This window comes from Lasiosphaeria miniovina, assembly GCF_030549165.1.
Source record: "Lasiosphaeria miniovina strain SMH2392-1A chromosome Unknown B0T26scaffold_5, whole genome shotgun sequence".
In the NCBI taxonomy this organism is placed as follows: domain Eukaryota; kingdom Fungi; phylum Ascomycota; class Sordariomycetes; order Sordariales; family Lasiosphaeriaceae; genus Lasiosphaeria; species Lasiosphaeria miniovina.
Genome location: NW_026848224.1, coordinates 3,110,998 through 3,135,138, shown reverse-complemented (window position 1 = coordinate 3,135,138; position 24,141 = coordinate 3,110,998). Strand labels below are relative to the sequence as shown.

Genomic DNA, 24,141 nt, shown 5'->3' with positions numbered 1-24,141 from the left:
TCCGAGACAACTCGCTTGCTCCCGCTTACCAGCAGAGAATCGACCAGGTTCAACACCTTTCCCGCTGTCCGTCATGCCACCAAGTCCTGGATGCGGGGAGAATGACAAGAATGACGATAGCGTCGTCGATCTCCTGGTGCGCCTAGTCGGCCAGTTGCAGAATCTTGGTCAGGTACGGATGGGTTTTTTGAGCGGCGGTTGTCGGGACGTTGGCGTCGCGCCCGTTTGAAACATGTCGGCATCTTGGTAACGGCTTGCGTCTTGTTCTCGTCGACATGTCTCACTGCGTGCCGAGCAAACGGAGCCTCCCGCAATACGACTGCGTACCTAGGTAGCTGAACTTGCGCCATCTTGAATAAGTCATGTCTCGAGTTCTCGACGGTAGGGGATGGTCTGTACCAAGATAGAAGTTAGGGTTCGGTTCGACAAGGCGGAAGCAGTCGCCACTCACAGCGACCAGTCTGCCTCTTTGTCCGAAATTCTCAAAGATAAGCTCCCGCCCCGTCTCTATTGTTCGGGCTATCGCGTGGAGGGCACTGGCCCGAGAATTTCCACTGGGTCTTTAAGGATCGATGGAACAGAACCGACTGGGCAAAAGGATGGCAAAAGGATGGCGAAGCGAGGAATGGATAATTAGATGTTGAGTTTCTAGAACTGCTGGTTCAGAGACACCAGCCAAATTTAACCACCCCATAGTTTACTGAAATTCGAAGATTAGTGTGGGGATCAGAACTAGGGAGACGTTCTAAAGCAACCAATAATTGTAGAGCATTCTACAGTTCAAGAAGCCATCCAGAGGATCTCATGTCATGCTTTGTTTGCGTGTCATTGGTACCCTACCCAAGTTACCTTCGACAGATTCCTCCATTTTTAGTCTCCACACTAATCTTCAACTTTCGAGAGAAGATACAGTAACCTCATGCCGGTTTTCAGTCTTGCTCAGGTCTTCATACCCAGAATTATCCCGGTTCTTGAAGACTGAAGACACTAAGTTTTGTGCTCCAGACCTTGGGAGACGCTTATTATGGCTCGATCTCTGGCTGATTAGACTAGACTAGAAGTACTCGATCCGAATGCAAACTTTTTTTTTCAGCCTCTCTCCTTAACAGCCTCTCTCCTTGACAGTCTCGACCTTCGGTGACAACACCGCCCGTTACCAACCTACCGCAGGCGGGTCTAGACGAGCCCAAACGTCCAGGAGCTCTCCCAGTTGTACGTCTGGCCGGGCCCGGTGATCTGGTAGCTGGTGCGGTTCCACTCAGGGCTGCGTAATTACTCTCTGTCAGCTTCCACTTCGTTTCAGGAGGACAAGATGGAAAAAAAAACATACTGGTTGATGCCGTCGGGGTAGTCCTGGGCCTCGATGGCGACGCACGAGCTCTTGACGACCTTCTGGGCGGCGCTGAGGCCCTGGTCACTCTTGATAGGTGCGGAGCCGTCCATCCACGAGCACGAATACAGCACGACGCCGGGCTGGGTGGTGCGCAGCTGGGCCTTGACGCCCGAGAAGGCGCTCGCGAGGGTGACGACGGCCGCGTCTTTGGGCGCGTCCTCGACCAGCCAGTAGCCGTTGTACCCCTCGCAGGCGCCGTTGGCGCCGCAGTTGCCGGCGAAGCCCGTCAGGTTGCGCGCGTGCCCGAACTTGAGGTTGCTTGCGCTCGCAAAGTCGTTGAGGCTGCCCGGCGCCGCCGTCAGGATCTTGCCCGTCGGCAGCGCGCCCTGGTCCGCCTCCAGGTACCGCTTCGAGTACGGCAGGCTCAGCGTGTGGTCCCAGATCAGCGGCGTCGCCGGGTTCTTGTACGCGTCCAGGTTGAAGTACGTGTGCTGCGTGAGCATGAGCGCTAGACGACGCACGGGCTGTTAGCATCTCCCTGGTGGTGGATGCGGGGGACGAGAAGTGAAGTGACAAGGAAACCCTTACGAGTCCGGTTGTCGGGCGCCGTGGCCGTCATCTTGATGTTCCAGGTGCTGTTGGTCAGGCTGTAGGTGACGCTGGCGTCGACGCGGCCGAGCATGTTGAGCGACGAGTTGGACGCGTCCGAGATGGCGAACGTGATGGAGTCGGCCGCGAGCGCCGTAACGTTCCAGAAGCGGAACGACCAGTTGTTGGTGCCGCTATGCAGCGTGTTGCCGCCGTCATTGTCCTCCGTCTTGTACGTCTTGCCGTCGAGCGTGTACTGCGCGTGGCCGATGCGGTTCACGTAGCGCCCGGGGATCGAGTTGTACACGGGGTGGCCGGGGTCCTTGGCTGCGGGCCGAGATTTTCTCGTTAGCAGCCGCACGAGGCACTGTCGCTGCCTTGTTTGAATTTTCACTCACGGTAGTAGGTGGTGTCGTCGTAGCCGAGGACCACGTCGATGTCTTTGCCGTTCTTGTCGGAGACGAACAGGTTCGTTAGGCTGGCACCGTACGGGATGAACTGCCATTGGAGTCAGATCGGACGACTTCTCAAATTCCACGCTAACTCCGCAGCGCCAGACGTCCTACCTGCGCCTTGATGCCTGGGGCCGAAATCGTGTATCGTCCATCAGCACCTGGTCCGGGGATTTCGCTGTCGCCAAGAACCACAGCTGCCCTCGCCAACGCGGCAAGGAACACGGCGGAGCACTTCATTTTCAGTGCGTCTCCTAGGCCGGTGATTCAATTATTTCGATCCGGGACGATGGGCGACAGTATAGCGAACAGCAAGCAACGAAGCGCCGACGGTCGGGAATCCTGGGATCAAGTAAACCTCCATCACCATCCCTCCCCGCCCGTCCAGACCATCTAGCCCTGCTTATATATCTCATGCGACCACCGAGCTTCTCCGCACTCCGGGGGCAGCTGTCGACTGCGTCGCTGGCAGCCGAGGTGCGTGTTGGTGGTATTGTGCCGCCGTCGCCCCATTTCCCTCCGAGACCCCGGATTGAACCCCAGATTGGAAGTACAAGGGACACCGGTGCTCCGCTCGTTCATTCGATGGAAGCAGCCGACAGGGCCCAATCGCGACGCTGCGCCCTTGCAGCTGCTGCCAGCGCGAGAGGGGCCAGACCCACCGGGCTGGTCGCGTCCCTTAATTGCGGTCCATATCAGGCTGAAAAGGCGGGCGGAGGAACCAGCCAAAAAGCACACACAAAGACGTTATTGATTAGACTACCTATAGGCTCCCCCGCCCCTGCGTCTTTCCTCGGCGCTCATGCAGGAACCCCGAGCAGGCGGAAACGAGCGTTCTTTTTGGGATCAGGGAAAATAGCCAACCATCATCAACCGGGAGGAGATGGCGCTTCGACGCCTGCTGGGAGCGGGAGACGCGGCATCATCCGGTTCCCGAGACGCGATCTCGTCTACTCTCTTCGTTCTCTCTCCCTTTCCCTACGCTAGACCTACTGGCAGTGGCGCCCCATGGACACCGAGCCGCCGGACGGGGAGAGGCCTGCCAAGGCGTCCAGGCCGCCTGACACACGATACGCGGCGACCGTGGCCGAGCCTAATAGCACATTCCACCACTCTCTGCCCAGCAGTTGGATGCTGTCAGCATGCCGGCCATTGGCTAAAGAGACGGGAGAATACACTGGCTGACTGGGAATGATTACGCCAGAAGCGAGACGACACACTTCCGGCCACGATACTGGCAGCGAAACGGGAGACACGGCCTCCTATGCGACAGACACACGGATGATATTTTCTCAGGGATATTTCAGCAGCTGAAAACGGCATGATTATAGAGGGGACAGGACTAGGGAGTGTTGGAAGGCATCAAACAAGTATAGACAACAGGAAAAGCGAAGCCCAAGGTCTCCGCTCTTCACTCTCGAGAATATAGATACAAAAGATCCCGTTGATTGATTACCAGTCCCAGAGATCCAAGCGAACCTAGACAAAAAATATAGTACATAAAAGAAGAAAGAGAAAATATGTCGCAGGTTTAGTAATCAAACACGCCGTGCCTAATGATGCATGCCCACCCCCCCCCCCCCCCCCCCCTTTCCTTTCCCGCCGCACGAATTACCAAGCCACCACCACCACCCAGTAGAATAGGGTATTGATTACCCCTGAATGACTTTGCCCAAGAAAAACATAGATACATTGACACGAGCGTCCTTGATGACGGCGGCCACGTCCGTCCAGTTACCACCTCCCCCCGAAAAAGAAGAAAGAAAGAAAGGAGAAAAGTAACGTACACACGACAAGAGAGGGCTAGCCTCAGGGGCTCAGGGGATCTAATGAGACAGACGATGAGCCTCTATATCCCCGCAGAAGTGAAAACATGCAAACTTTCTCTTTTCCCTATTAACACCGACGAACAACAATGAAAGAAAAAAAAATCTAACCTGCCATCAAGGATGCGCCGGCAGCTCCTGGGGTTCTTGCGACCAGTCCTTCGGCGACGTCTGGCTATGATCGTAGCGCGGCGAGGATGCTGCTGGCGACGACGAGGACGGGGCGAGCAGCGCGCTGGGCGGCAGGGTAATGGTAGGGCTGTTCTCCGGCAGGTTTCGCACATCCCAGGGCGCAGGGAGCGTGCTCTGCTGGTGCTGGGGAGGTGGTGGCGGCATGGTCGTGGCGCACCGTGACACGGTCATCATCTCGGCGGGGTTGTTGCACGAGCTGAGCTCCTGGGGGTGAGGTCGGGGATTGCGGGGGATCAGCCGCGCGATGGGCACTGGCGGTGACGGGCCCGGCGGGTGGTGGTAGTATGGCTTGAGTTCTGCCTCTTCCTCGTCGCTTCCTCCTTTTCCTTCTTTCTTTCGTGTTGCTGCTGCTGCAGTCGTTGATATCCCGCCGCCGCTGCCGCCCCTGAGCCCGTGCAGCGCCGCGGCAAACATGCCACCTGCGCCGTGGCCTTCTCTTCCTGCTCTTCCTCCTCCTACACCGGAGTCGAGTTCGGCGCCGCCGGGGTATGAGCCGGCGCCACCGCCCCATTCGCCGTTCTGCTGCGCTGCGGCGGCCACGGCCACGCGCCGGAGCTGCTGCTGGCGCCGCCGCCGGCGCAGCCACACGAGCGCACCCGCCACGAGGGCGATCACGATGACGGTCACGCTGATGCTTACGCCAGCCGCCGCGCCATTACTGAGACTGCCTTCCGTGGCGTTGGTGTCGGGGCTGTTGTTGGCTGCGGCCGTGTTCAGGGGGGTGCCTGCATCGTTGTTGTCGTTGTTATTGTTGCTGCTGTTGTTGTTGTTGTTGTTGTTGTTGTTGCTGTTGTTGTTGTTGTTGTTGTTACTATTAGTGTTGTTTCCGTTGGTAGTGGAGGTGCTGGCGCCATCGGCCGCTGGAATGGGGAGACGACTTCCCGGGTCCCCGGAGAACGTGGTGCTATTAGGATCGGCCATAGAGGGAGAGGACGAGGAAGAGGAGGAGGTCCCGGCTGTTGCGGGCGATGGTGAGGACATGGAGACAGGAGATGAGGGAGACAGAGCCGGGGAGGTTTGAGCCGCCGGTTCCGTGTTGTCTGCTGCCAGAGGGGTGGTTTTTGCGGGTGGTGTGGTCTTTGCTGCGGGCGTTTCTTCGGCCGCGGGGGCGGCCGCGGCGGTAGGCGAGGCAGCCGGCTTTTCCTGGGCCGGAGCAGGCGCTGGTGTCGACTTAGGCGTCTCTTTGGGAGAGGGTGCTGGTGTTGTGGCAGGCGGGGGGGTTGCGGCTGGAGATGGCGGCGGGTCGGGCGGCATGGTCCATGTCTGAGGGCCTCCCTTTCGCGTGGTACCTAGGACGCTGAACTTGACACCGTTGGATCCTTGGCCCGCCACCTGCCCGGGGCGGAGGTCGAAGTAGCACGGCTGGTCCGAGGTGAATGAGATTTGAATTGGCGTTTTGCCGTTGTAGCCAGCAGCAGGTACTTGAAACACTGCCAGGCGGACGGAATAGAGTCAGTCAGAACGTGATACATGCTGCTGGCGTAGGCATTGACGCCGTCACTCACTCAGTGCAGGCCCCTTCCCGGGCTGGCCGAGCAAGCAGAAGACGAACAAGTTTGGCGTGGGAAAGGAGGACGTGTATTGAACCATGATGGTGTCGTCCGTGTTGACGGTGAGGCCCGCGACACGCGGGAACAGCCAGACGACGCCGTGGTTTGGGTCGTCGTCGGCGGCGGCCAGACCGGGCCACAGCAACAGAGCGATGGCGCCCGCCGACAGCAGCCTGCGCATCTTGGACGCCGTCGGGAGCCCCAATCGCGCCGTCAATTCCGATTGAGCCGCGACTAGAGGTTCAATTAATTAATAGGCAAGATAAAAACAGAGAAAAAGGCAGACATCTGGAGAGTGTTTGAGCGTGAATATGGATGCCTCAACGCTCGCTGACCGAGGACCGAGGACCGAGGACCGAGGAATCAGGACAGGACACAAAGTCGGTACAGGCGTGGCCATGGCTGTCCCCGTCCCTGCCCCTGGGGCCTTGGCGACACGGCCGTGCCGTTGAAGCTCGGAGTGCGGAGTGGAGAACGAGCTCGTGAAAGCAAGCCGGCGGCCAGGCAAGAGCGTCGTGGTTGCACTGTCAGATCCTGCCAGTCCGAAGTGTCCAATGCATCGCCGCGCTGGCTCTCAGCCTTATTCTTAGTGGTCCATAGCGGGGACGCTAGCCCCTCTTTGGGCGAAGTCTCGGATCTTGGCCTCTGCGCCATCGGGGCCCGGGAGCCTGAAACGGAATGGCAGCGGCTTCCGCGAATGGACGCCGCAAGTCTCGGTGCGCCCTGCAGCTCGAGAGATTGCGTACGCACCAGTGAGGCAGGTGCAGCCGAGAGTGAGACAGGGTCGGCATTTGACTCGTGTTGCCGTCCACCGTCACGAAGGAGCCCACCCCTCGCACCGTCGCACCTGCCCTGCGTAACTAAGCCATACGTCATCCGGCATCGAAATCATTGAAACATACAATGCCTCGCTCAGGTTCTGAGTGGACAGCTCTTCATCGCTCCTGCATCCGGGGGTCGCCATTTCAGCTTCCTCATTTTATGGTTGCTTGGCGGTCTCAGCTCCACGTCGGCTGTTGAGGATTCCCCGGCCTAGTTGATGGGGAGCAACACGGATGAAGTATCTTACTATTGCGGGCACGTGAGGAGCAGGAATGGTGGGGACTTTTGAATTGGGAATTTTTGTGGGATTGTTAAGGGCATCCGGGGAAGTTCTACGTGTGGTTTTTAGTCCAAAACCGATTACTTCACATGTGACGGCAATGAATTTGTCGTCTGGAATTGACCCACTTTTCATGGAATTGGACAGGCCCTGGTTGACATGCCTCTGAGCTTCCTTCATTCTTTGTTATTTCCTTCATTCTTGACTCGGAATGTCTTCATTTCATTCGGAATGCCCTCTTTCGGGCTGATTACAACGCCTCCCTTGCCTTCTCTCCACGAGTATAAGGAAGCGTTCTTTTCTGTACTTTTAGACCTATTGAGCAGACAATTCATTGCGCTGTCAACTTCGATCGCGTGCAACAGAATTCAATCAGTGCTTGTCGAGCAAATCTGACGTGATATGGAAAGCTGTAAATACCCAATCATATCTTGATGCAATGCCGAATCACCATGTACCTCAAATACAACAGCATTGATGCTCCCATAGCTGCATATCCCGGCGGGGAAAGTTTCTGTCGTGATTTCTGAGCCAAGCGGTAACTTTGTACCGAAGTTGGGGCAACAAGAAACAACACCAAAGGATTTTCAAGTCAATCAGAGGCCTAGGCTGAGAGAGTCATGGAACTATGTGTAAGCACGGAATATACGAATATACGAATATACAATATGCTCTACCTAAGCTTCCCAACCAAGGCATCCATTATATCGAACTCAGTGTTCGACTGATTAGGAAAGCGGAAAATGGACTAATTCACTAGGAGATCAAAGAGTCAGCGAATCCGTCAACCTCCAAGCTCCAAGGCTAACCAATATAGCGATCATCGGGAATAACATAGACGCAAGTTTCTGGAGCTATTAAATAGACAAGGCCAGGTTGGGTTGCATTTTCCGGGGTTGGGCCAGGAATCTCAATCCTGCCCTTGTTGTCGCCCGACTTTTAAAGTCCAGATGCCAAGTGGTTGGATACCAAATGCTCAGATGCTGAGTGTTGAAATGCGGCATGAGGACGGAGTGATTCCTGAACGACCAGCGAGATAGATAGTCCACCCATAGTTGGTTGCATTCTAAAAGAAGGCCGCAACCTAGTACGAAGCCATCATGGCCAAAGTGATGTGAAGAATGTGAAGAAAGAGCCGCGAGGCCACGGGTTGACACGTTACCAAAGCACTAATTTGTCTAGGGAATCACCCCGTGACCCCACATGCTATCAGTTGCACACCTTAGGAAGTATCATGAGCTAGCGGCAGTTGGCATATCCGTTTTATGCCTGGGCTATAAGTAAGATAGGTAATTATTAATTACTTTGACCCAGAGTGGGACGGGCAGAACGGACCAGCGGCAAAGCGAAGTGCATCTACCAAGCAGTTGCTGTAGCCTTCCTTACCTATCGCGATCCAGTTTCCATCTTCTCTCTCCTGCCTGACCAGCTCAATTAGGCAGGTAGGTACCGTATCTCGGACCGATGGCTTGGCCCATTGGCCAGCGTGTGACAGCTGCCTTTGGATTGGGTTTTGATGGTTACCTAGATCTAGTGAATGGCCGGGGCTCCACTGCTCCAATGCTAAAATGCGTGTTCGAGGTCGGTATTATAAGGCGAGGGTCTTAGGAGCAGAGATCTATAAAACTATGTTCATAATACGTGAACTATGTTCATAATACGTGCGGCTATGTGACCTGACTGGGGCAGTTGAGGTATTGAATCCAAGTACCAACACCACCTGCAGCCGGCCTCGGTGACTATAAATCTGACAAATTCCCCCACCCCCTGCGTCTACCAGGTGGCTCTCAAAACTCTCCCCTTGTTACGTGCTTGCTCCCGGTGACTCTTTAAGCTTTCGAGGACTCGGGAAAAGTCCGAATGCGCCCAGCGTGTTTTCCCTCCGCTTCTTTCCCTTCTTGCCGGTCCCTCCTTTTCTCACGCTTTTATCTTTCTCTTCATCTTCCACAAGCACCACCACCCCGTTGGTTGGGAAGGGCTGTCCTCCCTGTGCCCGAGGCAGTGGCAATGGTGGGCCTCGCCTTGGTATATATTGCCCCGGTGGTGGTCCCGACACTGGCGGTGGCAGTGATCCCGTCTGGGGCCTCGGCGGGATTCCCATTGGGGGCATCAGCGGCGGTCTCGGCCCCGACGTCTGCCTTGGTCCTGACATTGGTGGTGGCAGTGGTGGTGGCGACTGGCGAATCTTGTCTATTGGCCACATGTGCATGGTAATATTCATGCCTGGCCCGATGGTGCTTTCCCACGCCCCGGGCAGAATAATCCCACTGTCTGGGCCTATAAGGTCGTAATGGCCTTCCTTCACATGAGGGCCGATTACGTCCACGTGGTGGAATGCCTGGTTGATGATTTCACTCATGTCCTGAAAGTGCAAGGTAAGTTGGACTGAACCGCAGACTTGGGAATTGTTACCCTCGGTGACCTGGGGGTATGGCCGACGAGTGACAAACAGGGACACAGATAACCAACCTCCCATGTCTTGACCAAGTGGAACGGGAATGTGAACTTGCGTCCGACGGCGTCTTTGAACTTAATCGGTTCAACTCGGTTAGGGTCTTGCTTAGGCCACATTATCATCTTTATCTCCCATCCGGGCCGGACGAGCCTCGCCCAGAGAGACTTGAGGATTATTTCGCCGTCCGTACTAACGAGGTCGTATCGGCCCCGGCTGACCTCTTCGCTTTCCCGGACGTTGGCATACGACTGCTGTATTATTTCCGCCATGTCCTGTGTGACAAGGTCAGCTGGCTACCTGTTCCCCGGCAAGAATAATTGCAAGCCGTGATCAATGGACGAGACAAACCTCCCATGTCTGGCAGGCGGCGTAGGGAATCGGATACCGGCGGCCCTGCGCATTCGTAAACGCTATATGTGCATAGGGGTCGGACTGTCCGTTACCCGGCCGGCCCCGGGCCTGGTCGTCGTCGTCACCACTGTCGTCGGCAGAGGAAACGCCGAGGTATTCTGCATCTCCCAGAACAGTGGCGGCATCGCTCTTGAGATCGCCGAGAAATCTTTCGAGGATGTAGTTTGACTGGTGCTGCTCAGGCTCGGTGGTTTGGAGCTGGGAGAGTTGGGCGATGATGCGATCAAGGTCGCTCTGGATCTGGGCCGTGTCCTGTTTGAGGGCCGTGGTGTCCTGGAGGATCTGGCCCGTATCACCCTTAACGCTCTTTAGAACAATGCTACTGCGTTGTTAGCGGCCGAGTGTCGCCTGGAAAGAAGGTCCTGTGAGTAGCAAGCGTACCCTGAGACGATGTCCAGCGCCACACTCAAGCTTGACTTCCGTATCTCCAAATCTCGCCGCAGAGTCTCGATGGAGGTCTTTCCAGACGTGGCCCACTTGAGTCTCGACCCCTGCATGCCTTTTATGCAGGCGCCAATATCACTGACCACAGCCGAGCAGTTTTCGGTGATCTCGACGATCTGCTTCAGGGTGCTGTCCGGAACCACGGCACTCGTGGGGCCATTGAGATCGTCTTCCAATATTTCAAGAATCGCTCTCAGAGACATGAGCTCTTTCGTGACAGCCACAATCTCTTTCCGCGCGTCGCGGACGTCGCGCATGAAGGCGGTTGCCGAAGCGGTGACGCTGGCGATTGTGCTGACCAGGCCAAGCACTGTGGCAGCAGCCGAAATGGGCTCCATCGTGCCCCAGTTGCTGGCCGTGCAGATCCGATGCGGTGAATCTGGCCTGGGGAGAGCCTCGGCCGTTGGCAGGCAGACGGCAATTCACATTTGCCGTTGAATTGATTGAACCGAAGTCATCTTCATGTTGGGTGTCGGGGACAAGGCTCTCAGGCAACCACCAGCACAGCCACCCTCGGGACGGCTCGTACCCCTCCATTGGGGGCCGAATACGACCACGTGTCTGTCTCGTGACGTTCGTGAAGACGTAGAGCGGGTGGAGCCGACAAGAAGTATGAGCGTTGGAGTTGCTATTACTTTACAGGCCAAGCAAATGAGGGGGAGAAAATTGGAGAAGATTATTCCACAGGAAGAAAAAGAGTCTGAGGAGCGAGCGGAAATAGTTAAGTCCCGCAATTGTTTCAACAGCTAGTCCATTTGGAAACATTTGCCAAGGACTCGCATAGTTATATCTATTGCCAAAGTGAAATGGCTTATGCAAATTACCAAGCACCCACTAAGATAAACTAGGATTCGCTTGGGGCTTCGTTGGGTAGCTGGTTTCACAGGGGCGAGTCAATCAATGTATTAGGCAATACGTTACTGAGGCGATCAATATCGTTTTATTTTACTAGAATTTACTAGAATAGTATACATCTCCTTTCCTTGTGCTGAGGTCGATATGCACCTTGGCCCAATACTTGTGCTGAGGTCGATATGTACCCTGGCCCAATAAACAGGACACTGGTAACAATCCCAACACGGAATTACAAAGACTCACGATGGAAATCGAAATCTTTTCACTGAGTCTGGACAGTAGACAATCCCAACGCCACATAGACTTTGCACACATCCTACATGCATGCACGCGCCATGGGAACATTGGTCACCACACAAAAAGAAGGAGAACCTCACGCGGAGAGAGAGCACACAGCGGAGGCACACTCGAACCGGACCCGTCTACCTAACGTAGGCTATGCTACCTTACCTTCACAACGAAGACAAACAGGTTTTTCTTTTTTTCGTCACGCGATCACTCCTGCCCCGTATGCACATGACAGTAATGTAGGAAGAGGAATAGAGTCACGGTGAATGACAAACAGAGATGGGGGTAGGGTGTAAAAGATAGCGAGGAAGAGGGGGGAGCCATGTCGCGGTTACACCCCGGAACAGACATGCCTCAGCAAAAAAGGGGTTTGGCGCTGGAGGAGGAGAGGGCGCGATGAAGCCACGCTTTCGTTCTCTTTTTCTTCTCGCCTGCCGATGGTGGTGCCGCTGGAAGCACCGCCTGGGACTGGTTCTGGGGACACTGGTTCTAGGGAAGAGGCTCGACTCCCTCCTCCTCCCCATTGGCTTGTTCTTCGTAGATGGTCAACGGCGGGGGCTGCCTGGTGCGGAAGTGGTTCGACGGCCACGGCCCGTACCCGAGATGCACCTACTTGCCGTTAACCTAGATGTAGCCCAGGTATTCGCACCAGCAGCCCGTTGTCCGGTTGCCGTGCACGTTGCGGTCCGGTGCGGCTGGCTGGCTGGTTCCCCTTTTGGAAAGCATGGCCGTTAGCGAGTGAGTGGGAGGGGGGTGTTGGCTGGGTTGAGAATTGGTGGCGATGTCTTGGACTCCTTGGAGCCAGACTTACTTTCCTGTGTCTCAAGCTTGCTCAGAGGCCTATGTAGATCAGGGAATACTGATCAATGTTTGGCTAAAAGTCTAGATGGGTTAAATAGCTGATTTGCTCGCATCCTCGAGGTTGTTGTCTCTTTGTTGGGATATTGGGTGTCAGGTAGTTTTTCACTGCGGCTCGTACATGAGAACGGGTTTTGTTCATGTGTTCAGAAAGGAACGATGATTGTGGGTTCTATTGTTCAGTCACTATTGCGAAAAGATTGAGGGAACCAAGTTCTTTGAGCCTGGTTCTGGATGGACGAGATTCGGTGTGGTAGTATCGCGTTCTTTGTTGGAACAAATCTCCTTGCTGAAACTTGGTTCCGTTGGGAACGAGCCTGGCTCAGTGCTCGCACGCAGTTCCAGCGACTTCTTATGGCTCCTATCCAACCAACCCACCGTGCCCTGACCTGGCTCATATAACATGACTCTTATTAGCTGAACAAGACCCCTTATCTAAATCCTATGGCCAGGAAGAAGTTGGTCTCGGCCATTGCTCCAATTCCGACAAACGGCTGGAGAGCGGCACGGATGCAGGTACGGCGGCTCGGAATGTTTCCCGCTCTGAACCGCGCTGCGACTCTGGGGGGGTAGCACGGCAGTGAAAAGGGACAAGTAGAAAACAAAAATCCGGGTAGGAAGAGTCGAGTCGTTGGGGCGAGCCCGGCCGCATATGGCGCAGACCTTCCAGCCTCGCCCCCTTTTTCTTCTCAAAGCTCGAATACGCGGGGAGTGGGAAGTGCCACGGCCGCTCCAGTGCAACGTGAATCATATGTTTCGTCCAGACATTTACTAACGATGCTCGCTTGTAGAATTGCTGTTGCAAATGCTTGGATTTGTCTGTTCGTCGTGGCTCGTGCTCGTGCCCGCCTTTCTAGCGTGTCGCTCAGGCCGCCTCTCGGTTCCCCAGGTCCTCCATCCCTGGACAGGTTTTATTGCATGGTAGATCCTTGGCTTGGTCGTTGGGGAACCTGGGCTAGCTTGGCACGTCTTGGAAGCCACCCGCTCGACGCTAGCCACCGCTACCTGGCCACGCGAAGTGATAGCGCGTGAAAAGAATGGAAGATCCAGACAGTGGCTCGGCTCTGCAATTTTTTTTCCTGCCAAGGCGGGAAATCACATCACTGCACATACTGCTAGCAGTCAAAGCAGACGAACTAATCTCTGGGCTGCCCTCAGTTTGGCACCTCCACCACTCACATCTGACCTCCACTCACATCTGACCTCCACTCACATCTGACCTCCAACATCTGACCTCCACTACCGCGGTGGCAGCTCCACTGTGCAGCATTCCCGTTTGCGGGTTTTCTAGCGAGAGCGGGTGGCTACAGCGGTCGGCACAGTAGTGTACAGTACCGAAGCGGGGTTCCAAACGAGCACCCTCCAGCCGTTCGGGGACCCATCGACGTAAGCAACGACCCTACCAACTTCGCACTAGAAATAAAAATGCAAAGGTCTAGTTAGCACATGTATTAGAACGCCTTCTCGGTATTGTCTAGATTTTTGGCATGCAGCTAGAAGGCGAAGACTCCTTAGTCAGTACGTGAGAACCCCTAAGAGGGACGTAAATTTCGGACGGAGATGTCGGCCAGCGGCGCGGTATCCAGCTTACATCTTCCCGTGTGTCAAGCAGCCAGCCAGCGGACACGGCAACCCCCCATCCCATCATCCAATGTGTTGCGATCGCACTTCAGCTTGGAGGCTTCTCTGCTCCTCTACTGGCACGCGAGTCCGACGTCGAGCAGTGGCACACGCCAATATTCGACTTGTGGTGGTGGACGGGCGCCTGTGGATGGCTCTGGCTCTGGACCATTCTGACCATGTGGCAGCTGGGATCATGAGGGGATGTGTGGGATCGCCGATTATTGACAGCGAGTATTCCGAACGATGGCACCAGATTTGGGGGCGGCGCCAGCCAAGACAGGCGGACACTTGTGAGGCAGGAAACCAGGAAACCAGGCAGCGAGGTCAAGCAAGCAAGACGAGCCGAGAATTGACGCTATCGTCAATTTCGGGCATCGGGCCCATCGTGATTGCGAACGACGAGTCGCCCGCAGCGGTAGGCGCCGTCGCATTGACGCGATTCTACGTGCTAGTAGGGGTCCGCAATGTGTTTTAGGGTCTTTGGCGGACGGCAGCGCATGGCGGTGAGACACGGGCACAACCGGGAACCTGCTCGCCGTCCGAGCTCCTGCCAGCGCCGCCACATGGCAAGCAAGCCAGAGCAATCGGATTGCTTGGGAGTGCTTTTATTAGATCAGCAGACGGCGTCTTTAATTGGTGACAGCGGATTGCGAATCCGCTCTTGCTCGATGGCCAAGTGATACGGTTATCTTGGCCGCTTACCTTGGACTGCTTACCTTGGACTGTTTGTTCCCTCCACCTCCTTAAGCTGAGGGCCAAGCTTTTGAGGCCATCCTCCGCATTGCTTCTCTCCCTATGGCTGCCAACCAAAGCTTTCTGGCGGCCAGCAATACACCGTGCCTTCCGTATATGCGGGACTCGGGCGTATGGTTTAGGAGAAGTCAATGGCGATGGGCGACGACAGAACCGTCTTGTTTCAAGGGTTGCTTGGTTCTGTTTCTGTTTTTGTTTCACGTCACCTGACTGCACCCACTGGCGGGCAGAAACAGAGGCCCAATTGGCTGGTCTGTTATCAGCGCGCTGTGGTTCGTTTTGCTGGTTGTCTGTGCGGCCTTTGGAGCTTCTTCAGTCTTTCGACTGAGAATTGAGTCGAGAGTTGCGGTGGCTCCATCCCATCCCACCCAGACTCGCCCGCAAGCGGGATGCTACCCGGATCTGACTGACCTGACCGGGATTTGTTCGCGTAATGGAGGGTGGGGTGGGTGGGGCTCGGTCCGTGCCCCGACCGTGCGAGCAGCAACTGCCAATTGACAGTGGATGTCCTCGGCCGCCGTCGTCTCAGCACTTCAGCACGTCGACTCACGCTGGACCGCAGCGCGTCTTTTTCCATGGTTGCTGCGAATTGCTCTCCCAAAGTCTTGGCCCATTTGGAATTGATTCGATATCCGATGCACGCCCGCACGCATTGAAGCCAGAACTAGACACTGGGAAGACGAAAACCAAGACGCTTATCACCTCAGCAGACAAACACGCCGAAAAGGTCATGTCGCCCGCCTGCATCCGGCTTCAGCGGCAGCAGACTGCTGCAGCAAGGCGTCTAAATCCGAGTCGTGCGACCACATTGCGCGAATCATATTCGGCCTCTGTGCGCCATCTCCAGGCAGCTTCTTTCGGCAGCCTCCAGTACGGATTACAGACAGACCCCATACATGTCGAACTGCCAGGTTTGCCGCTAGAGAGGGCGAGATGGTGAGACTGCGCGATAAACTTACCCCAACCTACTCCAAAAATCACCCATCTTGGGCTCTTGGCTGCAGTCTGTGTGTATTTTTGTCTGCTTACTACGAGGTGAAGCACATCTCGCACCATGCTTGGCTCAATATTTAGTAACTTGAGCGATGCAGCTAAAGTTGATGACTGACGTGCATCGCTGCTTCCATAATACAATGCTGACCCCCCAGTCCAATGGCTCAAGACGCAACTACCGCGGGCGGTTCGTGAGGAGGCTGCAGAAGCCCGACCTGGTCATGGAGGGATGGCCTGCCAAGCTGCCGGTCATCCTGGGCATCCTGCGCCAAACGATACACTGCACTCGGTTCCCCTCAAGCAAGAGGAGAAAGGGGCAGCAAGAGAGGGGAGGGAGGAGGGGATAAGCTTTGCCGAGAGAGGGGAGAAAGCAAAAGCAATCTCTGGTATGGCTTTGACTTCCCAAACACTGTCAATGTCTGGCGGTCCAATGCCCTACCCTCGCGGTGCCATATCTGGGGAATCCTGGTGCATAACTACCCTACGGGCACTACTGTACTACTGTACCTGTACCACGCACCGGTAGGGAAAAGGGACAACTCCGCACCAGCGTTTGCTCTCCCCGAGTTACCAACGGTCCGACTAGCCCAACATGGCGCTGAACTTGGCCTTCCTAACTGCGAAAATGTCGCGAATCTCATCACAACGATCTGCAAAAGAAACAGCGAGTTGGTTGCATTCTAGAATGTCGCGGTCAACCACTCGGGCGTCCGTCGACACGCACCACACACCCGCTCCTTCTCCTTGCCCTCGCCAGACTATCCACCACGGGCCACACCCTTCGGTACATGAACGTGAGAAGCGAATCCCCGCCGCATGTCTACCGAGGACAGCTAGAGATGCCACGATGCAGATGAGCCACCCATTAACCTAAAAACAGTTTAACTATGGACTGCTGCGCCCGCTCGCCGGCTCTAGCCCTCTTTGGCGACAGCGGCGACCTCAGCGGGATGCCGGCCTGGGCATGACTAAAGGGGAATCAGGCGGTGGCACGGGCCTGCCCCCAAGACGATTTTGCCCTCCAAAATCTCCCGGAAGTCGGTGGGAAGTGGGAGAAGAGGCACACCCACGTGTGGACAAAGGTCTCCGCATCCTCCTTGAATCGAGTGGCGTTCTTAGGTATAGCGAGGGCGTTCGGACGCTGACCAGGCTGGTTGGTTGGCTCGTTCTGCTCCAGGCCCCCTCGCGACCACCCCGGAACCTGGGCGGGACCAGCCTGCCGAGCCCGCTCATCGCAATGCCAGACACGGCTGCTTCGTTGCTCAATCTCCAAGGTCTGCATGGCATGGCCAGAGGCCGTGCTCTCTCAGCTTACCCAAAGACAAACGCAACGCTCCGGGAAGCAGCGCAACGCATCAGGAGCTGCCGACTTCTCGACACCCCTGCAACTAGTGCTCACTAACTGGGTTGCTGGGCTCGGTGTTCCTGGTTCACGGCCCTTGGTTCTTGGTCCTTGGTTCCTGGTTCCCGGTCGCTTCATTCTCCAATCCCCCTTACCCCCTACCTGCTCCTGCCTACCTGCTCCTGCGCGTCCTTTCTTCCCACGGCCAGCACGCTACTGTGCGCTAGACTGGAGCCGAGGGAACTGGCTCAGCCCACCTGTTGTATGTGCTAACCTGGTGCGGATAGCTTTCTCAACCTTTGAGTGTGGTGTTCTCTGGTGCCTCGCCATGGCTGCCCGTGGGTAGAATCATAAGGGAAAGCCGTCCTGCCGGCCCATATTTTCTTTTGGCAACTCTATTTTCACCCCAAGTTTCCCACACACCTTCTCCCAGGCAGGCTCCAGGCGGTCTCACATCCGACCCTCCACAGCCTCAAGGAGGCTGCTTATGTGGACGCCGGAATCTCACCCGCCCAGACTTGGGACGTACCGGTTCAGACCCTTACAAAGGCAGGGCCCCGCTGCTCCCGACTGACGGCTCGAGTCCGGATGCCCCATCACCGAGTTTCACAACACTGTTCCGAGTCGAAGATCACCAAACATGGCTGTCATAACCCCCGGGGAGGCTGACGCCATCACGTCGATCGAGCGAGTCTGCTCCGTCTTCTCGCTGTTTGGCTGCCTGTTCGTCCTGGTGACGTTTGCGTTTTCCAGTGCCTTCCGAAACAGGTCAATCAACCGGCTCGTCTTCCTCGCCACGTTCGGAAACATGTTGACCAATGTGGCGACGCTCATGACGAGATCCTACATCCTAAACGTCAACTCGTTTGGCTGCCAGCTCCAGTCGTTTCTGATCCAAGTGTACGACGCCCGCTTGTGCAACCCCCGCGAAGAAACACCATGGCTGATCTCGCGTACAGGTTCATGCAAAGCGATGCTTACTGGGCGCTTGCCATGGCTATTAACGTCTACTTGACATTCTACCACAAGTACGACGCCAGGATGCTCAGGAGAATGGAGATTCCCTACTTCATCTTGTGCTACGGAATCCCCTTCATCCCGGGCTTCACCTTCATCTTCGTCCACACCGAGTCGGCTGGCAGGCCGTATGGAAATGCCGTGCTGTGGTGCTGGCTCAAGTCGGAATGGGAGATCTTCCGCATTGCCACCTTTTATGGCCCCGTCTGGTATGTGGCCAAACCCGTGCTCTACCTAGCATCCTGGTCTCTTCTAACATTGGGCGGCTTAGGGTGGCCATCATCATCGCCACGTCCATTTACATTCGCGCTGGCCAGGATATCTACAGGAAGCGCAGGAAGATGCTCAACTTCAGCGGATCCAACAACGGGACCATCACCAATGCGGAGACATATAACCCTATCAACGGCTTTACGTCTGCGTTCAAGACTACCGAGGTCGTCCAGACCACTGAGATTATCACTGTTCCACGCCCGGTTGCCGACCCGACAAACCAGACGACCACGGCTGCCGCCCCTGTCAAAGACGCCAACGTCTCCTACTCGGTGACCATCTCGGCTACGCAAAACGACAGCCGGGACTCGCTGGATGCCGGGTCCGAGACGCCCACCACGACCATCCAGGAACACCGCCTCAGCCGCCCCAGCGGGCCCACCACGACCGTCATCCAGACGTCTGTTGCGCCACATCTGCACAACATGCACGCCAGGCGGCGCCACTACGAGCTGAACAATGCGGCCTACGCATACACCAAGTGCGCCATCCTGTTCTTCAGTGTGCTTCTCATCACGTGGATACCCTCGTCGGGCAACCGCGTGTACAGCCTGATCCACAACGGCGACGTGTCAAAGCCCCTGTTCTTCGCCAGCGCATTTGTGCTGCCGCTTCAGGGCTTCTGGAACGCCATCATCTACGTCGTCACCTCATGGTCGGCATGCAAGCAGCTCGGCGACACCATCATTGGCGCCTTTGGGGGCAGCCGCGGCACCATCAGCGAGATCACCACCTCCATCAGCCGCCACCGTGACACGCGGCCCACTGGCGGCAAGTGGGGCAAGACCCAGGAGAGCACCAGCATGGAGGATCTGACATCGAGTCGCTCGCAGCTCGAACATGTCTCCCCCGTGTAGAAGCAACAGGTCGGCTTGTACTCTAGACTATGTCTTTTTCCTTTTGTCACTTGAGACCAAATAAGCAAAACACATACCTATGCTTCCTTGCCCATAATCTTTTAATAGCCGAGAGTGAGGCTGCTGCCACGAGAGACTGTATATACCCCCGTTTTCTTTTATGATTTATGATGATAGGCTTGGGAAAATGGGAAGGGCCGGGATTGGATTGGGGGATGGTTTGTTCTGGGCAGGCGCTCAGTGGAGGCAGGAATTTTGGGGCCTTTGCACTCGATGCAATCATTGATCAAGGACCTACTTGGCACCCAAACTAGCTATAGCCTCTTGTATAGCCTCTTGTATAGCCTCTTGGACTAAGATGTATTAATTATTTAACTATAATCAAGGCACGCTGTCCCACCGCCTTGTTCTCTTCTCCTCTCCTGTCCTCTCTTGTTCTCTTCTCCTCTACTGTCCTCTCCTGTCCTCTCCTGTCCTCTCTTGTCCTCTCCTGTCCTCTCCTTTCCTCTCCTGTCATCTCTTATCCTCTCGTCTTCTCTTGTTAATTTGTTGTTTGTCACTAGTCTAGGCGAGGCGAGCGCTTGGCTATATTGCATGTCATTGTGTGCCTTGGTTTATTGGTAAGGTGGATTATGTTTGTTTGTCAACCAGGCCTACTTGACTTGCGAGGCTCTTTTGTTTCAACACCCCTCCCTGCCGAACAAGACATGAGCCGGAAACAAAAGCAAGCGTTGGTGAATGGTGAACCCCCCTGAGGCTATTTCTTTTGTCTTATTAGCCAGTTTTGTCTAATAATAATCCAACTTCAGGTCACTTGTGACGGCCCGCAAGGAAGTCAACGATTGAATGCAGTAACGAATGTGGATTTAAAGCTAGGGAAGGAAAAGACGGAATCTATCGCAGGGACCGCGCAGGGCGCGGGGAAGTAGGTGGTGCTGAGCACGTGGGTGGCGAAGCGCACAGACCGCACTCTAAATACAATGCAACCAATAGAGTCAATCCTGTCATGTGCCTAGTGGCGACCGTGACATCACTCTTCTAGATATAGACTGGGTAGGTATTCTAATTTAGTTGAGACATATCCGTAGAATAGGGGTATGTATCATCTAATGTTTAGGAACAAATCCTCTATCTCGGAAACCAAACTAATAATTGACGATCCAACAAAAGTAAGGTACTGTCCTGATTGTAGGAGTTTGTGCGTGGAAAGAATATGCAGCGCATGCAACGGCATCCTTCCCTCCCGCACACAAACTCTGGGAGGGCCGTAAGACAACACATGCGAAAAATTGCAAAGCAAGATAAGACAAATCTATCCAGAGAACAGTGGGGGTTGGTTGTCTTATGTACGCACCTACCTGTGATGTATGTATGTGTGTGGCGGGTAGGTATTAGATAACATGCATGCATGAGAAACGAGAAAAAAAGAAGAAAAAAAGAACCCGGGGGCCCGGGCGCGCGCGCCCATCACGCCACGCTCGGGAATCTCGACATGGCTTTCACCCGCCCTCTTTCCTCCGCCCGCCACATCCGGCAGGGTTGCCAATCCTTTGTCCCGCGGCCGGTGCACGCCTGCTTCTCGCTCCCGTTTTTCTGTTGGCCCGACCCCGCTCTAGACTTTGGGCCTGAGATGCGGGAGAATACCCGCTGCCAATGGCTGTCCCTAGCTTCCTCTGGGGACTTTTCAAGTCAATAAAACTCGGACTTGGGGCTGTGATGTTTTACTTGTAATTCCTTTTAGAGGTTTGGGTGCGTGATGATGAAGGCGGCCGACATTTGTCAAGCTTGACGCTTCCATGCAGAGAGGCTTTGGGGTGATGATTTTCTAGTTGCAGGGCGGTGATTGGAATTGGCAAAGTATTTTGATCAAAGCCGTTGAACCGAGCTTATTTGCAAGCAAAACTCTGTCAAATGCGGAGAAAAAATACCGGTCAACTGGACTTGGTTCCAACAGAGTCATACCAGCCAACTCAGGAGCCTTACCGCCGCTATATAAGATTAATTTTTTTGCTAGTAAATAACCTAGCTAGGAAAAGCCTTTATTAGGTGCTTTTGCCTCCCTCGGCGAGAAACATTTAGAGATAGCCGTAAAGGTTTGAGGCCTTAACTTTTGGAAAATCCCTCGCCGATCAAAATCTAGGGATTGATATTAAAATCCTCCTCCCCCTGACACTTCAACTTTATCCCCAAACAAGTTTCTCTAGCAGTACTAGTTTCCGCTAACCGAACACTTAGCACAGTAACTTCTTTTTTTCTTTCTGTGCCAATTGGTATATTTTCCTCGATGCCGACTACCCGCCACGTCCCTTGGCAGCGTCAATATACCAAACGGGGATCTAAAATCCCTCAAGGATGATATTGGGAAGAAGGCCAAGAGATTGAAACCGTCTAGATCCTATGATCCGGACTTCTGGACTGCTAATGCCAAGATCAGCCGCCTCTGCCAGCACCGGGCGGGTATGGAATCCCGCCTAAAGTTTCTTGAGTACAAAGAAACCAATCAGGATGACTAGTATACCTTGAGCAAGTGCAGAACCTCGAGCGACAGATCTTGGCATATCGCCAAGCTGAGGGCATTCGAAGAAGCAGGCAGACAGGATTGGAAAGAGTCGTACCAGGCCCAAGGCGCTCTTCTTCAAGCTTTTTTATCTCCTCACCCCAAGCTCGAATATCAAGAACTCTGGGGTTGGCCGCCGCGATACTCGCGACTAGTCTAAGATGGTACGAAAAATACGAGAAGAGTACTACCCTAATGGCGAGTGGGACCATTTACTTTGGGATCCCATTGTCACGGCACGGTACCGTAGGCGCTGTGGGCAGGCCTACGGGTGCGTGACCATACTATAACCTACTATAGATTTGCAAATCTGGCATCCGTTTGGAAGGTGTGGTGCAGCGGTAGTAGGTGCTGAGCCCCGCCGTCACACCCATTATAGTACGATGGGAGTTTAACCATGATATATATTATTTTCGGTCCTGGCACTAAGGATGGAAAATTCTTTCCGTTGAGCGGTCTGTTTCTTGTACCGGATGTCGAGGACGTATTACATACAGGGTACCTTACGATTGTCCCGGATGTTCACTTCGATCTACAAAATAACCAACTCCCGCACCACAATCCTGAAGAAAAGAACAAGGCTTATCGAAAGTGGGAAAACTCCAAGGTCAAGGTGTAGAAGGTGATAGTCCTTAACCCAAGCCAACAGGCCGTCAAACAGGCCGTCAACGAATTCGGATGGCGAAATGATCACTGGGATCTAAGACCGCTATCTCATCTACATGGCAGGCCACTCAAGTTTCGGACCGAGTTCCGCCCCAGTACCCGCTGCGTCTGGTGGACTTGGATGAATGCAGTCCTCCAGACAGCGTGGAGACAGAAGCAGAATGAAAACAACGCGTTGCGGCAGGAGGCAGTAACTGAGGCGCTACAGTACTAGAGTATCACACGCTGACGCTACGCCAAGAAGAACATCATCCAGAGCCTCATCGACGAGCTTGGCCATGATATTAAGAGCATCTTGGAGAGCGAAATCGGCGAGGGCGTAGATGAGGATGGTGATACAAGTGACGCTGAACTAGACGCTGTGGCTGTAATGGCGAGCGAGACAATCCTCCGGGCCCGGCGGGCCCGGGACGAGGATGGGGATACGGATGAGGACGAGGATGAGGATACGGACGAGGGTGAGGATGAAGATACCGAAACATGGAATCATGATCCAAATCATGGTCAGGACTGAGACTTCCCATACTATTTTCCGGCTAGTATGGTGGAAGCCCCTAATAATACAACCACACATGCATGTCCTCACCCAAACTTCGGATCCTTTCCGCGCGTACGACGAGGGCTTCTTGGGATCTACTGTAATTTTGGGTGTCGGTGTATCATCAGCGTTAGTCTGCGACTGCAACTTCAATTGTCTCACTTTTACCAGTGGATACGGCTTCCGTAACCGCACCCTTTAGCAGCTTTGTTCTGGGGGATGGGTGAATGGCTGATGCTCGAAGAACTGCCACTGCCCTCCCCTTCGGAGCCATCGCTATCTGTGTCAAAATCTGAGCCGTCCCCGGTATTCGACAATTCGACAATTCTGGAGAGACGCGCCCAGACGTTGAGCGACCACAGTCGAGAGTTTGGGAACATTTGTGCCTGCGCACACGCGGTTCTGGGCCCCTCATTCATGGCCAGCTGCTCTTGCCTCTTTCGCTCTACGGACATGGCTTACTTATCCGTAGCGACGGCCCTACTTGATAGGGGTCCGGTCTTCTCGACAGCAACTAATTGGGGTTGAGCCACAAGCTTCGGTTACCTTGCAGGCTGCGGGGAAAGAGAGGCATGCCAAAAAGACGCTGAAATAAACAGACGGAGGAATCCCACCTGCCATAACGGGCAGTAATAACTGCCTGTCACTCGCTCAAACGATCGCTAGAGACCCACATATTGTCAACGGCACGCCGTGCGACATCTTGGGACGAGATATTATACAAACGAGAAACATGTCAAAGATCTCAGAGTTGCCGAGACTAGGCGAGTTTCTTTGAGCTGGCCATGAGGGTGCGGTGGCGTATTCCTGTTTCCCTGTGTTCTACCAGCCCGGCATGCAGAATTTCACGCCCGACGGTGCCAAAGAGCAAAAGCAGAATAGAATGGCAAACGCTAAACTGTTATTACACCCAGATCATTTTACTCACTGCGCGTTGGGCTGGCCACCTGGGCACGTTGCGATAGGAAGTGAGGTGGGCGTAAGATCGATTTAATCGATTTTTTTTTTGATTTTTTTTGTCGGAATAGCGACACTTTGGACCGTACGACAAAGGATGGAGAGGGTCGGGTGCGCAGGCAGGTGACGGAGGAACGTGCTGCATGGACATCGACCCGCACCCATTTAATTAGGCCCCATCAGCTAGAACCGTAGGTAGCACCGAACATGA

The 24,141-nt window shown here is 54.8% G+C and overlaps 6 protein-coding genes across 6 annotated transcripts; 1 reads left to right on the top strand and 5 right to left on the bottom strand.

Moving 5' to 3' along the window:
- Window positions 1-778: 778 nt before the first annotated feature.
- Window positions 779-2,741, bottom strand: B0T26DRAFT_857922 (aldose epimerase-like protein). The gene is made up of 5 exons (XM_060447710.1): window positions 2,488-2,741; window positions 2,320-2,419; window positions 1,922-2,248; window positions 1,331-1,841; window positions 779-1,264 (listed from the first exon to the last, which is right to left on the bottom strand). The coding sequence occupies exons 1-5, from the start codon at window positions 2,611-2,613 to the stop codon at window positions 1,177-1,179; spliced, it is 1,152 nt and encodes a 383-aa protein (XP_060294651.1). The 5' UTR covers window positions 2,614-2,741; the 3' UTR covers window positions 779-1,176.
- Window positions 2,742-3,962: 1,221 nt separating this feature from the next.
- On the bottom strand, window positions 3,963-4,939 carry B0T26DRAFT_717117 (uncharacterized protein). Its single transcript, XM_060442316.1, has one exon. It carries the CDS (start codon window positions 4,900-4,902, stop codon window positions 4,375-4,377), a length of 528 nt encoding a protein of 175 aa, XP_060294650.1. The 5' UTR covers window positions 4,903-4,939; the 3' UTR covers window positions 3,963-4,374.
- Window positions 4,940-8,650: 3,711 nt separating this feature from the next.
- On the bottom strand, window positions 8,651-10,983 carry B0T26DRAFT_717113 (uncharacterized protein). The gene is made up of 4 exons (XM_060442315.1): window positions 10,291-10,983; window positions 9,847-10,228; window positions 9,513-9,770; window positions 8,651-9,405 (listed from the first exon to the last, which is right to left on the bottom strand). Exons 1-4 carry the CDS (start codon window positions 10,689-10,691, stop codon window positions 8,848-8,850), a joined length of 1,599 nt encoding a protein of 532 aa, XP_060294649.1. The 5' UTR covers window positions 10,692-10,983; the 3' UTR covers window positions 8,651-8,847.
- Window positions 10,984-16,305: 5,322 nt separating this feature from the next.
- B0T26DRAFT_677672 (uncharacterized protein) lies at window positions 16,306-17,395 on the bottom strand (the record flags this gene model as incomplete). Its single annotated transcript, XM_060440131.1, has 6 exons — window positions 16,306-16,373; window positions 16,448-16,481; window positions 16,610-16,691; window positions 16,794-16,999; window positions 17,242-17,293; window positions 17,340-17,395. The coding sequence occupies 6 exons, from the start codon at window positions 17,393-17,395 to the stop codon at window positions 16,306-16,308; spliced, it is 498 nt and encodes a 165-aa protein (XP_060294648.1).
- Window positions 17,396-17,415: 20 nt separating this feature from the next.
- On the top strand, window positions 17,416-19,235 carry B0T26DRAFT_362022 (uncharacterized protein). Its single transcript, XM_060434607.1, has 3 exons — window positions 17,416-17,965; window positions 18,025-18,291; window positions 18,354-19,235. The coding sequence occupies exons 1-3, from the start codon at window positions 17,706-17,708 to the stop codon at window positions 19,210-19,212; spliced, it is 1,386 nt and encodes a 461-aa protein (XP_060294647.1). The 5' UTR covers window positions 17,416-17,705; the 3' UTR covers window positions 19,213-19,235.
- Window positions 19,236-22,787: 3,552 nt separating this feature from the next.
- B0T26DRAFT_677670 (uncharacterized protein) lies at window positions 22,788-23,428 on the bottom strand (the record flags this gene model as incomplete). Its single annotated transcript, XM_060440130.1, has 3 exons — window positions 22,788-22,960; window positions 23,022-23,071; window positions 23,142-23,428. The coding sequence occupies 3 exons, from the start codon at window positions 23,426-23,428 to the stop codon at window positions 22,788-22,790; spliced, it is 510 nt and encodes a 169-aa protein (XP_060294646.1).
- Between the last annotated feature and the right edge of the window lie 713 nt (window positions 23,429-24,141).